The sequence below is a fragment of the Pecten maximus genome, chromosome 12 (assembly GCF_902652985.1).
Source record: "Pecten maximus chromosome 12, xPecMax1.1, whole genome shotgun sequence".
NCBI lineage: Eukaryota > Metazoa > Mollusca > Bivalvia > Pectinida > Pectinidae > Pecten > Pecten maximus.
The window spans coordinates 18,046,663-18,062,926 of NC_047026.1; the positions used below are offsets into that span (position 1 = coordinate 18,046,663).

General features: G+C 35.0%; 1 protein-coding gene across 1 annotated transcript; it reads left to right on the forward strand.

Moving 5' to 3' along the window:
* Positions 1 to 239: 239 nt before the first annotated feature.
* LOC117339389 lies at positions 240 to 15,285 on the forward strand. Its single transcript, XM_033900951.1, has 6 exons — positions 240 to 363; positions 1,762 to 1,936; positions 8,781 to 9,061; positions 10,168 to 10,410; positions 11,506 to 11,592; positions 11,945 to 15,285. Exons 1-6 carry the CDS (start codon positions 339 to 341, stop codon positions 12,868 to 12,870), a joined length of 1,737 nt encoding a protein of 578 aa, XP_033756842.1. The 5' UTR covers positions 240 to 338; the 3' UTR covers positions 12,871 to 15,285.
* The last annotated feature ends 979 nt before the right edge of the window (positions 15,286 to 16,264 follow it).

Sequence of the window (16,264 nt, forward strand, 5' to 3'; positions counted from 1 at the left end):
TCATATGAAATGAGACCCATATATTCGGTTCCCTCAGTATGCTAGAAAAATGATTAAGCTGCTGAAATGTAATTAAAATTGAATTTTCCGTCACTTTTTGTGTGTGTTTTAGTAAGCACATGATTAATTCTTTCATCTGAATTAGCGTTTAGATTGGAATCGATATATATGTGCATTAATATTTCTTTATTATCATTTTAAAATATGAACACGTAGTAATGACTTCTGATTACAGGAAACACAACAGCGGTATGCAAACGATACGAAAGATAGACTCTGGGAGTTTAATGGAACCTGCAATCACTAATACTGCCGCTGCATTCAGCTGAATCAAAACGATGATGAGAGCAGTTTTGGTCTTCAGTAAGTTGAATGTTTGACACAAATCATGCTTTCAAATACATTATTATGTAGAAGTAAAAGACTATTTTACAATTTCTGCTTTCGAACTTTTATGATTGAATACTTGAATATTCTTTCTTCTGAACTGAAAAAAGTGATAATATAACTGGTTATTTGAATTAATCAGATGTGTGACGATTCACCTATCATAACTATAAGGGCATTAAGTATTTTTAATTTCACTATTTCATTATAACATTATCTACCTTGTTTTTTCAGTTACACGACTTTAAATGATTGAATTGATTTATGGTACATACATACTACATCCTAGCGACTGTCCTTTAAAATTTGTTAACACATAAATCACAAACAATATAAATAGGGAATAACATAATTTTGAATGTAGTAGTGTCAAACGTGTTCGATACTTGTCATGCCTAGTGGTTCCGTTGACACCATCCTAGCCCTCATTCTGAGGATGTGACTTGACCCAGATTTGATCTAGATTTCCATGTCAGTAATTGTCGACAAAACAGAAGACGCCTTCCTATTCGGAACAGATGACATAACCCTCCTTGTACTTCTTCAATAGTAGTACCTGTTGTTTTAACTGACAATCGAGGAAACTAGAGTAGAAATCTGAATATCAATTAAGGATTAATGAAAACAAATCTTTGAGAAGGAATTTCAGTATAAGACCACATGTTGGGAATGGTACATCAAGGGACCGCAGTGGCCGAGTGGTTAAGGTGCCCCGACACTTTATCACTAGCCCTCCACCTCTGGGTTGTGGGTTTGAAACACGTGGGGCAGTTTCCAGGTACTGACCGTAGGCCGGTGGTTTTCTTCGGTTACTCCGGCTTTCCCCCACCTCCAAAACCTGGCATGTCCTTAAATGACTCTGGCTGTTAATAGGACGTTAAACAAACCAAACCATCAAATGTCATCTTAATCTGGGTCAATCAATCTAGATCAGATCAAAGCAATGTCACGTCTTCAAATGAAAATCTCTGAAACAAATATCTGCAGTATAGTTGTGAAGTTGTTACTTAATCAGGAATCGACATCGTCAAAGTACAAGGTGAGAGTTTTGATTGGGGACGTAACAACCAACCAACAAACAACAACAACAATATTATTTAGTTGTCGCAGGAGATAACATTAGTCATATTTTCTGAAAAAGTTGTATTTTGACAGCAGAAGTTGTAAAGAAAAAAGCTAGCTCGATCCCTGTGCTTATTGAACTTATCACACTTATACTGGACAAATAAGTACAAGCTTGTCCATTGATATTTCGACGTCAACTTAGCCTACAATACATGTACATTTTGATGAATGCATGTATCTTGAGAAATATACTTTTAAAAATATCTATTGATAATGTGAAATACTAATATGATTATGTTTCGTTTACAGGTCTGTTGTTTGACGTGTGTAATCATGTTCAGGGCTGGGTTGTACAACCTAGCGCCTTCACAGTGTTCCGAAACAAACACACGTGGAATGAAGCACGACAAATCTGTGAACACAATAACAACACACTTCTTACTATACCAGATAGTAACTACTGGACATTCTGGAAGTTTGTCTTGTAAGTATACATCATTTTTCAGAAATTTTCACTGATGGCATCTTCTGTGATAACTAAATACATTGTTTTATGATTATTGTTGTTGTTTATTTGTTTGTTTGTTGGTGGGTTGGTTACATTGTTGGTTGGTTGGTTGGTTGGTTGTTTTGTATTATGACGAATTTGAGTTTTGCAAATTCCTGTTATACTGATGACAGCGTATGTTGCGTTGGGCTAACAGTGTGTGAAAAAATATGTCAATCGGAACCTTTTTTTTTATTTCTAGATAGTAGCATCACTACTTCTCCGACGGTATTTACATACCCAGTTTAATCGATATTTAAGGGTCTGATCCTTATAGCGAAAAAAATAACAACGCGAGGTTGCGAGATATGCAGGGTGATGAAGACCACGAGATTTGGAAATATTTGATTTAGTATATGAAGTCAGATGTGTTCGATACTTGTTAAATGCTCAATGGTTGCGTTGTCACCACTCTAGATTTCAATTTGAGAATATGACTCAATCTGAATTTGACCTAGATTGGTATGGCGGGTGTAATCGATAAAAAAACACGCTTACTCTAGTGGCACCCCTGGTCTTATTATCCTTGTTCTATTGCAAGGTCCCTGTAAGTCTAGATTTTCGGATTTTTGTTTATAATTATAATGTATTGCTTTTAATTTAAATTTACAATTGTTATTGTATCGATATTCTCTGTTGTTTTAAAAGGTTTATCATCATTTACTTTCTTTAATTGCTTATTGGTTATTAACGGCTACTTTTTGTAAATTTCCTCGCCAAAACTTATCTGTTTGGTTAATTCTGTAGAATTACATTTGAGTAAATATTTCACAATAAAGGCCATGGTAAAGATATTCTTAGTTAAACATTACTTTAACATTTTTGTGTCCAACAATACTTACCTTCAGAGGTTCAAACGTAAACAATCGAATACTAGTTAATTACTATAAACATATACGTATATATGTATATATACATCATCGTCAATCTTATCTTTTCGCGTTGATTACGCTCATTATAGTGTCGGTATATTGTTTTCTCCGGAAAGTAATCTGGGCGCGCCTATTCATCAGTGTGGTAATCTGTTAAAATTCATTCAAATAGATATGTTAACAGTGATTAATGTGTAACACGCTTGATGTTCTTTGCATTGACATTGAAACAGATTGAATTCAACATTAATTTTCGTTTTATCATATCCTCTTTCACGAGGAAAATCTGTTCGTCAGTATCGCCTGCAAAGAAGAATACATAAGTGCTCTTGCGTAATAAAAACCCTGCTCATATCCACTTAGTCGATTTGCTTTCACCATAGTTCTCCATAATTTCCAATGAACGTCCAATGGTAGGTCGATCAATCACTATAGTCTGTGTATATCGATTACATGTGATGTCCACATTGGCGCTAATTTTATATTGAATACAAACACTTGTCAATAAACATGATGGTATCAAACTAGCAGAATCAACAACAATTGGATAATTTAATCCCGAAATGGATACCAATTTGCATATAATCTCGCGACCATGTCAACAATATCATTAATCTAGCCCACTGAAATGAATTGGAAATATGATATGCTAATACAATGTATGAGAGACTTGATTCTACTTTATCACAACCAGTGGGCCTAGCAGTTCTAAAACATCACTTATCAGATGTACTCTTAATTCGTCATTCCGACAGTATCAAAACCTAACTAATAAACGTAAACATTTTGTTTAAAACACACTAACATCACAGCAAACCCCTGATAACTAATTCATCAACTTTACGTCAATCTTGTTTGGAGGAAATGTGTTTAGGACCTCCTAAAACGTTTCATTAAATTTCTAAAAATATTTTTTATATATTTTTCTAATACCGGCGAAGGCGAGGTCAGCTTTAAAGTCTTGTAAATTATGAACTATTTTATCATCATCACCATAAAAAAATATTCGACCAAAAAAGGGGACATGTAAGTATGCTTTACACGTTTTATTCGATACACAACTTTACTAAATGCAAAATGCAGAAATTCAGGATATTTCATAGTGATTATGTCTTGTATATCTATTTTATAAATTTCATTGTTCGAAACAATTAATTCTTTAATTGTAATATGGAATGTATACGCTATTCTATACAATTTTAATTACAGTATACCTGTGTAGATTCAATTTATTTTGTCGGATCCAATATTTCATTCGTTGGTTTGAACTTTTTCGGGGTCAATATTTCATTCGTTGGTTGGCACTTCCTATATGTTAAGTATATCACATATACACAATATGACATTAGAAATGGTTTGAGAAGATATGTATTCAAACAAGTAATGAATTAATGGTAAATTTGTATTACGTATTGTTCTGCCATTTCTACATCGAAGTGTGTTTTGATGATTCAAATTTCACCCTTGAAAGCTTTTTCCAAGTCTTACTTCCGGTATGAATTGGTGTCTTGTTTACAAACCATTTGCAACCAGTTTATCTACTGTATTCTTTTAACTGGAACACTGACCAGCTAAAATTTACAAAGGATAGTGGTATATTGAATACATATTTCTATATTGTTTGTCTACTAGTAGCGATGTAATGCTTTTCCAAATATCTATACAAATGAATATTAAAACTGGATTGTCTTTACATCTACGTGTATGAGTAAATATGAATATGCGTTGAGGGCCAGCGACCAGTCCTTCAGTAAATAAAAAGACATCAGAGTTCAATGCCCTACCAAATATAAGTTATTCAGATATACCATCTCCTTCGCTTCTTAAATTGTAAGGCATCAACGTCATGCAACATGTCTTCTTCTTCTTCTTCTTCTTCTTCTTCTTCTTCTATTAAGGCTCCCTCCGTCAATACTGAAGATTACAGGGGTTTGAGGGGAACACAGAGATGCTAGTAAAAGTTCAAAGATGTTTTAGTGTGGTGCAAAGGACAGAAGAGATATGTTAGAACTAGCGTTTTTAATGAGACCTTAAAGGACTGTCTGTGGTATGTGTGCATTGAAGTCCTCTAGTGTAGTGCATTGTCATGCTGCTACAGGGAGGAGGAGGTTCCATTGTGCAATTGTGTGTCAGAAGTAGAATTCGTATATAGATATAAACTTTATTTATTTTATGACAATTTCGAAACAAGTTATATGAACTTATATTAATTACGCTTGTTGGCCCGGATGGAAGCGCGTGAGGGGTCTCACTGTGGGAGGAAAACAGAGTACCCCGGGAAAACCCACGTGGTCAGGCAGGTGACCCCATACCTTTTCACGTCGGATTGGGGTATCGAACCCGGCCGCCTAGGCGAAAGGCAAGTGCGTTACCACTGTGCCACCCGACCAACCAGAATTCATACGTGTCTGGTAGCAGATATGTGTTTGAATGTGTAGGGGTGTGCTTGTCTTGCTTGAGTCTGTTGAGCGGAGGATTTTGCTGTAGTCTATGGCTACTGTATCATATCGTATTTATAATGTATAACTATTTTGCTCACATGTATGATTATTTTCACTTTGAATGCAAGGTAAATGACTACATGCCGTAAACAATGTGAAAAGCACAGACCCCCACCTATACCATCTAACGGCCGCAGATTATCGCCGTAGCTCTGGTTCATGTAAAGGTCATGTTTTGTTTTGGCCTGACTGATCATGGATGGTTCTATTTCCGGATCATTGAACTTCCCAGCTATAACCGATGATATATCAATACCGAATCTGTGTATTATCACATCAAACAAAGAAATAAGGTAGTGAATCGCCATACATACATAATAAACTCAGTTGATTGGTTATCTTTAATGACCTGTAACACGATAGTAGTGTTTCAGATGACAGTGATTATGAGTATTTCGGAAATTAAGTTTATTCATTGAATACTGAATGCTATACTTTATTAATATATAATATGATACGATACAGCATATACATCCATAGCATATCAGTATAAAAATAATATCATTTGTTATCGATCAGTTATTTTTAAATTGCTATAAGTATCAAGAATTATTTTTCCTATGATTGTCTCTCAGTATTTCAAATGTAGATATATCAACCTTGTCTCCAACGATTTCTATTGGTTTAAAGTACATTACCGGTATTAAATATGCAGTTTGGTAAATTGGTCTGTGTTTCTGTTTCTATTGCCCTTGGGGAACTGTAAGCGCACATGATAATGGAAATGAACTCCATAGCATAAGGCTAAGAAAGTCTACTCAGGATTTACCCGGACTCTCAATCGCTTTTCGGGGAGAACTTCTGTCACCATGCATGGTTTCAGAACCTGATCCAATTACTTATTTCTTTGAAAATAACAGGAAATACGACATGTAAACGGAACCGTAATTCTAATTCAAACTCGATAAAATGAGGGTAAGAATGAATACAATAATTATAGATTTGCATAAAGAATATGCGCCTTTAAACATAGCAATATTGCTTTTAAATTGGAAAAAGGCTTATGCAATAGTTGGTTTCGATATTGTTGAAAATGTTATTGTTATGAATCAATTAGATAATAAAATATTATTTGTTTCGTAGGAATCTGGTAAATAGTCCACTTTGCTCCTACTGTCAAGTTGATGAAACTAACGAACATTTTTTATTACATTGTAGACTTTTTTCCGACCTTCGAAATCGTTCCCTCTTTGCCCTAAATCATCCTATTTCGACAGAAATATTACTTTTTGGCAGCAACAACTTAACTTTTGACGAAAATTCCTTGATTTTTAAATGTGTGCAACAATTCATTATCAGCTCCAAGAGATTCGATTAATTCCACGTTTCAACTCTGTATTTATCGTTTTCACAGTTGTATCATCATGCAGTTCTTTTTAAATGAACAATGGTATCGGCAGTCTCCCTCTTTCTCTTTCCCTTCTCATCTTATCATTTCCCACTACCTGTCTCTTTCCAATATAGAGTTATTTCAATATTCATATTCATTCTCCCACTTTGTTACCATGCTAAATTGATGAGTCAACAACGGAGACGGATTAATATAAGTTTTTAAAAAACTTGTTTCTGAATCCATTTCATGCTGTATTTTTTTCTGATTGTGTCTACTTTTCATGTGTTACCAATGAATGAATAAAATAAAGTTTACATTAATTAGATAATACATGTATATGTACATGTATATTTTTTTGGTATTGATTATGATAGGAGTAATTGAATACATGTGTAATTTTTCATTACCAGTATATAAATTATTCATATTGTAAATATAATATTGCATTGACTATAGACTGTTACATTATACATGCTTATGAGGAACGCGATGCAGTGTAGTGAGGCTCATTTCTGATAGAAACCTGTCTGTAACATTTCAATTCAATTGAATTGTGAGACATGTACTTGACTTTCCGTTGAAATCCAATGTTGAAATTTTTGACATTTATTTAATTTTAGGGCTTTTGCACCTACCCATCCAGATTTGACATCCCTTACTTTGAATTTCCTAGGTCCTCCTTTGTTTAGACTCTATGTACTAAAGTTTATGGCTTTCGATTTGCACGGAAAAAATGCGAACATCTTGTGACTAGTGTCAATCCTTCATGGTCAAAAGGTCATTTATCGTAGGGCTAATTACACCACATGGAAACATAGAAGGGACAGCAAATTGGGATATACTTTGTTTACCGGTATAACTCGAACCAAGATATTTGTCATCAAAAATATGACCAAATTGCATTGTTTGCATATCTTTAAATTGTTTTACATATTTGACCAGGTCATTATGTTATAGTCCCATACGTTTTTTAATACAAGCTAGTTTAAGAGCTCACTTCACTTCGGTCACATGTGTAGCTCACAAATTAGACCGTAGTTGCCATAATACATGGGTACCAGCTAGCTGTCCCTGGCCTCCATTGGGCTAGAAATGGAGCGGCTGAAAGCTTGAGCCTACGGTTGACCCAGTGTAAGCCACGCATTAAGGAAAGCTCCATGTTGCTCCCCGCAATCCTAATTACATATGTACTGCTTTTGGATAAATGTCCCATATTTGACCTTTGAGGCCTGAGAGATGATTGCAAATCGCTGGTAAGGCACTAGATTGGTACAGGTAGACCACATCCTCTGTGCAAACTAGCTTGATGTTTATAACTCAATAAGCTGCAATAATTAGGCCTGGGAAGGGAGAAAGCCCATCATTTCATGTTTGGTTTTAAACATCGTACAAATTTGGTGGTTTATTATAGGGGCATTTTTGTTTTTCGCGTTACAAAGATAGAGCGCCATTTGACTTTATAACATCAGCAAGCGAAACAGCGTTGTTTAACAGAAACAGCGAACATTTTCAGAAAACGGTTCCAAACATATGGCCCAGTCACGACAAGGTGGTGCTATACTTTTGAAATTGTAGTCCAGCTAAATAGATACTATGTCTAAGATATAGAGGATATCTAACAGTGTCTTCAGTAATACCAAATATATTTCACGAGTGGGGCTAATATTTTGATATTTTTCACGAGTGCGCAGCACGAGTGAAAAATATCAAAATATTAGCCACACGAGTGAAATATATTTGGTTTTACTGAAGACACTGTTAGATATTCTGTTTATTACATTTTTTATCAACGAAAACCCTACCCCGTATGCTAACTAGGACTACAGCGATAATTTGTAAACAAAAAAAGTAGTTTCCCCTGTCCAGGTGCTGACATATATGTCGGGCTTTCTGATTGGTCAATTATTTTGGTATTTTCTGATCATTAATTTGATTGGTCAAATCAGCAAAAGTGATATTTTTCACTAGTGAAAAATATCACTTTTATAGAATGAATAATTTTTGATATTTCACTGGTAAAAATGTAATAAAAATTAATTTGTAATTTACTCGTAAGATATAGTTTCCTATTTCAGGAATCCCGAAAATGGAGCCCTTCACAGGGACATTGACAACTCTAGGTACTGGTTTGGACTTCATGCCCCAGACCCAAACAACATGACGTCATTGAGGTGGGCTGATTGTGTTGATCCTTCCTGGATAGAGTGGAAAAGTGGTGGCCGTAATTATGTCCCAGACAATCCATGTTTAGCATTCGATGTTTTCTTTAAACCGTTCAGTACGATTCTGCTCAAAATCTGGTTGGCAGACTCGTGTTCCACGGAAAATTTCTTCGTCTGTAGCGAGCCATTGACGGGTACGTTTTTAGATATTAATCGTCTTGAAGTCCCTGCATGTAACCCTTTCCCCCATGTGTTAAGGTAGCATGCTCTGAATTTCCACTGTTTAAGAAGAGATAAGCATATATGTCTATCTAGATTTGATTTTTTTAAATGTTATTCCTAAACGTTCTCTCTGAAACCGCATGGTATGATGACGTCATAATAAGCAAAGCATATTGTTGACAAATAATTTCAATATATTGTCTGTTTTCACTACAGAATATTAGAAGCATTATTTCTTCAATAAAGTGGCAAAGCATATATCAAAATAATCTGAGCTATGGTTATTTTAATACTAACCGCTTGGTTATACACGTATACATAAAACCTAGTTTTCGAGTGACGGGGTATCATTAACAGTGCCCACTCTTTATATGAAAGGAATTTATGTTGAATACAAACCAATAATAGTTTCACAATACATACAGCCAAACATTGCTATCTCGAACTCTGATAACACGAATACTCTACTTTACTCGATGTAGATATTGAGTTCCTACTGTAAAAGTGCGATGAAAAATATAATGGGTTATCTCGCGGATACTCGGGAAATATCGAAGTTGTTTTCATGACCCATTGACTTCGAAGTAAAGAGGTGAAAACGTATTTATAAATCAATAACGAGGTAATATACTGCAATTTGTGAAGGATTGCATGAAAAGCACGTCAGAAGTTAGATTTATTTTTGGTATATATCATGTGTTTAGTAAGTAATACACATGTGTGACTAAACTAATAGCATTGTTGGAGTATCAACAGTACTTTGTCAAACCTATTTTAATCTCCCTATCAAACTTCACCGCCGTATAACTCAAGATGGGCATATGTAATGGAACATCCCGAAATTACACAAAATTGTCCCGAACTTAAAATCAACTTGGAAAATCAGAATGATTCCAAAACGTAAAAAAATACAGCATCAACCATAGAAAGAATGTTAGTAAAGTACCTTGAGTTTTATGATTGCTTTATTATTGTAGACATAGAAATCTAATAGTCACTTGAAGATGGCAGCCGTAAAAATATCAGGCGATAAAAATCATGTAAACAATTGTCAATAAATTTATCCTGTATTTTGTAGTGAGAAATGACACGTGTATTGCGCATGGCTGTGACGAGCACGTCCGTGTAGTCAGGGATACCAGTGAATGTACAGGCATGTGCACCGATAACTACCCAGAGTGCCGCACTAACTTTACAAATATATCCGGTTTGGGGATTTGTCATGTATTCCTGCATGTAGCAATCCAGCCGAACACCGCCTTCTATCGAATATGTTTTCTAAGTGGACATGATGTCATAAACACCTGTCCAGATAATAATGGTAAGTTTTATTTGAGGTATCAGTATATAACGTGTATATATAGTTCAAATAAGAGAAACAATTTGTGTATCTTGTATATAGATAAAAACAATTGAAATATTAAAGAATTACAGTTGCCATGTTAATATTTCATTTCTATATTTAGATATATATATATATATATATAGTATGTAGAATTTTCAAACCAATCGTTATTTTCACTGCATTGAAAACTGCACGTGCGAAGAAGAAAAAGTTTTGCTAACACAAACAAAAAACACAAATCACAAAAATTAAGCTGGATACAAAAGGAGATATATTATATCACAATTGTTAATATTCTAATGGATTTATGATGTATGGTACTTTTGAGGAGTTTATAAGTGAAAAAAGTAATGATCAATATATTTTTGGTGTCTTTAGTAATATACAATTATTCTTTTTGATTAGGTCGATATATATTCTCTCCATTCCCAGTTGCTAAAAAATGGCCAAATGTTTTGAGATATTACGTTTATGGCGTTATATAATCGTTGTGACGTCACAATGCCCCATTGTAAATTTCCATAACTATAATGCAATTCAACCCTATAACAAACAAGTTTCAAATCTAATATAAAAATTAAGGACCTTTTTATTCGGTCATTATGATGTTATATCAACCTGATAATCTAAAATATTGCCCAAGGGTGATTGGATTTTACCATGTCGGTATGATACCATATTGAACTCTCTAAAGGTCCATAATTGAAAGTTATTAAAATGAGAAAAAATATCGACCGAAGACGAATGTCATTAAAGGGGAAATGTAAACGCTTATTATAGGTAACTCAAAAGTACGAACAACTTCGCCAGCCAACTTGTGTAAGGGGAGTATCGCATTGAACAGACTTGACTAGCGAAGTTGCAGTAAGAGATAAGAATAGTATTAACGATCGCCATATAGGTATACTATATGTGTCCCTGCCAATGAAATATATTCTGCCTCTGATAAGGTGCATATACTTTATGACCCATGAAAAGTTGCCTATTGAAAAAAGTATAGAAAATAGTTTGCCTTTTCCGATATATTGCGTAAACAATGTTCAACTGTTTTTTTCGCTTAATTTGCTTCAGGGTTCGGTGATACAGGCAACATTATCAATGTGGACCCAGATCCTACCGACATCTGTCTCACACAACAAAAACCAAGTATTTCTACAGGTAAAACTAATTTATGATTAATCAATCATGAAATAATGACAAATGTTTATCAAAAGCCGTTTAATTGTAAAATGTAGTAAACGTCACTAGGTCGATGTGCATGCTGGTGGGGAATAGGTCCCCCCGGAGAATAGGGACTTGACACGTTCCAAGGAGCCGGAATGAAAAATAAGCCTCAGGACCTGTCCCCTGGATCACCTATTATTGCATATGATTATTTTTATTATTATGATTTTTTAAAGAAACATTTTACCAATTTCTTTTCCCATTCCTATTTAAAAATGAAAAATTGAGTAAATGTATCTAATTTGCACTAAAGTTGCATATACATGTACTTTTTCTGTTACTGCAGATACAGCAAGTACCACTGAAATTTCGACAACTGCAGTCTTACCGACGACAGGAGTATCCCAAACGACAACTCCACAAATGTGTGTGTGTGCTTGTAACACTGACAATCAGCCGGAACTTACCATTGAAGAGAAGGTTGAGAAACTCAAAAAGGACCTCACAGTAAATAAGAAAAACACTTCTCTCCACAAACGGAAGTTTATAAGTGCAAGTGATGACAGGATGTCTGCAACGGGTATAGGATCTTTTGGTGTAGGGATGCTTGTTATTGTCCTTCTCTCCATCTTTATAATGGACATAGGCACGCTAAAGTCAGACTTACATAACATGTACCACAATGTTAGGAGTTGTTTCTGTAGAGACAAAGAGGCAAGTCACGTGCGCCATGTGCGTCATGTGGATCCAACCGTGTCAGAAGTGAAAATGTTTACGGCGTCAACTTGTCCAGTTGTTGTGAGTTCCGCTGCATCCCCAGTTGCGGAAAAAAGAAAGAAGGGAGATTTGACGTTAGCTAGAAATGATATGTCAATGCTATCCATACCTATTGACAATGAATGTTCACTTTCGCCATCATGCTCAGGTTCGGTGTCGTCAGTGATATCAAGAAGTTCTTCAAACCGAACTGGGACAGATCGAGGTTCTGATATCTCACCTAGCTATCACAGCTCTTTGTCTAAACAGTCTTCAAATACTTCGGGAAACGTTTCCAGAAACACTTCTAGAAAGTCATCGGCAAGGTCTTCAGGAATGTCATCTGTGGGTGACAGCAATAGACCTTGTGGTAGAGATGTACAATTGTGTAGGTTGTCGAATGGCGACCGTGAGGAGGTTATGCATCCAAACAGAATCATGAGTACAGACCTTCGGAGTAGTAACACAACTCACAAAAACAACAGGAAGGAGCCACTGTGGCTACGAATGGTTTGACTTGTGAAAGTCAAAATCGATGGGATCGATCTTGGGGATAAACTACATATACGGTACTGAAAGACATATATCAAGGTTTATCAAAAGTGGATTATGTTTGAGAAATTATCTTTTCTATGGAAATGATATTTTGACAAAGGATAACCATGCATCATTTAAATATGACCACGCCTACTTGGTCATATGCATAGTTTAATCGTTTTCCAATGATCAACAGAACGACATGTATCGTTAACCAATTCCGATGTACTCGTGGTGAAAGCCAGTTGGACAGCATCATTGGTACTCACGCGTAGCTCCGATAGATTCCGTTGGAGCATTTGCACAATGAATCTCGTATTCATGAATTATTCATGAACCAAATCCAGTAATCTGATTGGTTCCGTAGAAAATGACAACGGAAAATCTTACCAATCAGAAACGTCGATTATATGTTCTTTGGTTTGGTTAACAAGATGTCGGATAATAAATAATGTCGACACATGGGCGCAGCCATCTTGGTATATCATTTCTATTTTCCAGATGAATAAAAGATTCATTAATAAGACGCATTTCGATTGATCGTTTAAGCCAGTTCCCCCTGTAGACATGAATTGTGGGGGCGACGACGGTTGAACATGGACGGCTGGCCTCCCTCATCAGATCAAAGGATATTAATCCAAGGGATTATCATGTAAATCTGTTCCTGGTGATGTAATGTGCTTGCGGAAAAATCAATGTGTATTGTGTAATAGTGATTATAAACTTTACATTAATATATACACGCGCTATATGCGTAATCGATCCGTATAGCCATTGTAGATGTTGGACGTATATTAAAATTCATTAACGACTGATTGATGGTGAAATTAATGTTCTTCAGATTTCGTGACAGTCTAACATTTTATTCATGGGAACTTGCATCATTCACGCACACACTTGCTTAATGTCGTCGGCGAAATATTGAGACACTTTCAAAAACTGTCTAATTATGCAAACTATTGTAAAATATCTTCTGAATATACCTGTACTCGATCTCGTCATCATATGAAAATCGATGCAAATTGTGAATCTATTGTTTATATCTATTGTAATAGTATAAAGGATTTGTGGACAAAAGTAAAATGTAATGGATGTGGTTTTAGATAAATATATGTGAGAACACCGTCTATCGAATTGTTCTCAATAACTCCATTTTGTAGGAAAATGAAAATGTATAAATTCTAAGGTTGGTGTTGGTAAAAAAACTAATTGGCAATCATATACAAACGGTCTTTAGTCCTTCCCAAAAAGAAAATGATTGTTTACATAAGCTCAAATATTCCCTACTGTAAATACTAGTTTTCTTTCATCATCTATAGTTTGCTTATTCCAAATGTGTTGATTTATTCTTCATCAAACATGTAAATGAATATAACTCGTATAACATAAACTAGTACTTTGTTATTTATAGGACACCATGTTTGTTCATCTTCAGTTATTGTGAATATTTCTCTCTCATAATAAGCCTGTGCATAAATACATTTGTACATATCGCTTTTATGGGGACCTAGCGATACTATTTGTCAATAATTTACTAATGATGAACATATTGTTTTAGATACATCTCATATTTTCACAAACATTAATATCCCTTTAGCCCAATTTGGTTATGTTGCGGGATGAGAATCTACATTCTCCAGGTACTTTGGTATTATCGTTTGTCATTTTGTGGTAGCTTATGTTATTTTATAGTAATTACACCCTTCAAAATTAGGATTCGAATTATATTTTGCGAAAGGGTTTGCATGGCGGGTGTCGTTGCTGAAGACGGTAACTCTAATGAAACACCTGGTCTTATTTTCCTTATATATTTTCAAGAGTTTCCAGCAATCTATATTTTGTTGATATTTTGTCCTATTTTTGTCGATTTAAGAGTTAGAATAACCTTTTCATTCTTTAGTGTCATTGTGCAAAATTAATGGAATATACCCATTTTAAATTTTATCAGTGATTTTCATTATTATGATATGGTGCTTCTCGCTTTAAATAGTATCGATTAGATTTCGTGATAAATTACATTGATTGCCTACCCGAAAACGTCATACTGTAATACGAATATAAACGTATAATTTCATGTGAAGAATCAATTATGCATTATATATGTCTATCGATTAAAGCATTGGAGTTTTGTCTCTAGCGATGTTGTATTTCGGAGAATGTTATTGGTTTTTGTTGCAAACGGTATCATGATAAAACCATATTGTTTTTAACGATGTGTTAATCTTGAAAAATGTTCGGTTTAATGATTGATTTTGTACATATCTTGTTCAATAAAATGGAAATATGTCAACAGACATTGGCAAATACTTAACTCAAATTGTTCTGTACTATGTTTATGTAGTGACATCAAATTACTTATGTAATAGGAATTGTGCAATAAACACTTGAATTGAATTATAAATTTTGTAGTTAATGCAATAAAATAAATGCCGGATATCTAATAAGTCTAAATATGACTATAAAACTCAATCAAACAAATGTTTACTCATTTTATGACTCGATATCGTCAGTAATAATAGGGACATCCTTCGTTCTAGGACTCGTCAGTAATGATAGGGACATCCTACAACTGCTTCTTCCTTTTTGTATGACTCTTCAGTGATGCTGGGGTAAACAGGGTCGGATCTAGGATTTTGATGTTTGTGGGCGGGGGTGAAACAGAAAGTTATGGCGAGGGGTCTGGGGACACCTATGGTCCTGCATTCTGAGACTGTCGGGGCCACATTTCCAACAAAATCATAACTGAAGTTTTAAGGAACATGTAGTGTTTTGAATGACAGCATTTTAGTGAGAAAAAAAATCAAATCTTGCCTCTGAAGTTCCAGGATGGTATGCTAGGGGTTGTGGGACATAAAGAAATAGGGCGAGGGGTAAGGGGTGCCTAAACCCCGGAAGCTTTCAGAGAATTGGTTCAAAATCCTGTGATTATATGTGTGACTATATCAATTTCGATCGCATGTAACTAAAGGAGAAAACAATAACAAGGTGGTAGGCAATATCATGACTTCTTTGTATTGTAGTGGTATCCTCACAGAAGTTATCAAAATTGAGTTTTCAATATGAGGGTGAAGAGAAAATGAAAAATATGTGAAGAAACGGGCAGTATTTGAAATTTAACGGCGCTTAATTATAGTCATCAATTGTTCTATTCCCGAGGGGCGGGGCCTGAAATTTAGTGTCAGAAACCATTTTTTTTTTTTCATTTTCTTTTTTTGTTTTTGTTTTATACAAATTTTTATTTAGATGTGTGAAGCATTAACGATTTTGCGATTGACAATTGCTAGGGCAGCGGGAGGGTCTCGATCGTGAGATCTGGGAGAGTAGGGCACTTAACCACAGACGCTTGCATAGAAAATGTGATTTTCCTTCTTTC

Bases quoted from the DNA above. Each gene is read 5' to 3' on its own strand.
- LOC117339389 (XM_033900951.1), top strand. From the start codon at position 339: ATGATGAGAGCAGTTTTGGTCTTCA. The intron at 1,937-8,780 runs GTAAGTATACAT...TTCCTATTTCAG, and splicing joins ACATTCTGGAAGTTTGTCTT to GAATCCCGAAAATGGAGCCC. The intron at 11,593-11,944 runs GTAAAACTAATT...CTGTTACTGCAG, and splicing joins AAAACCAAGTATTTCTACAG to ATACAGCAAGTACCACTGAA.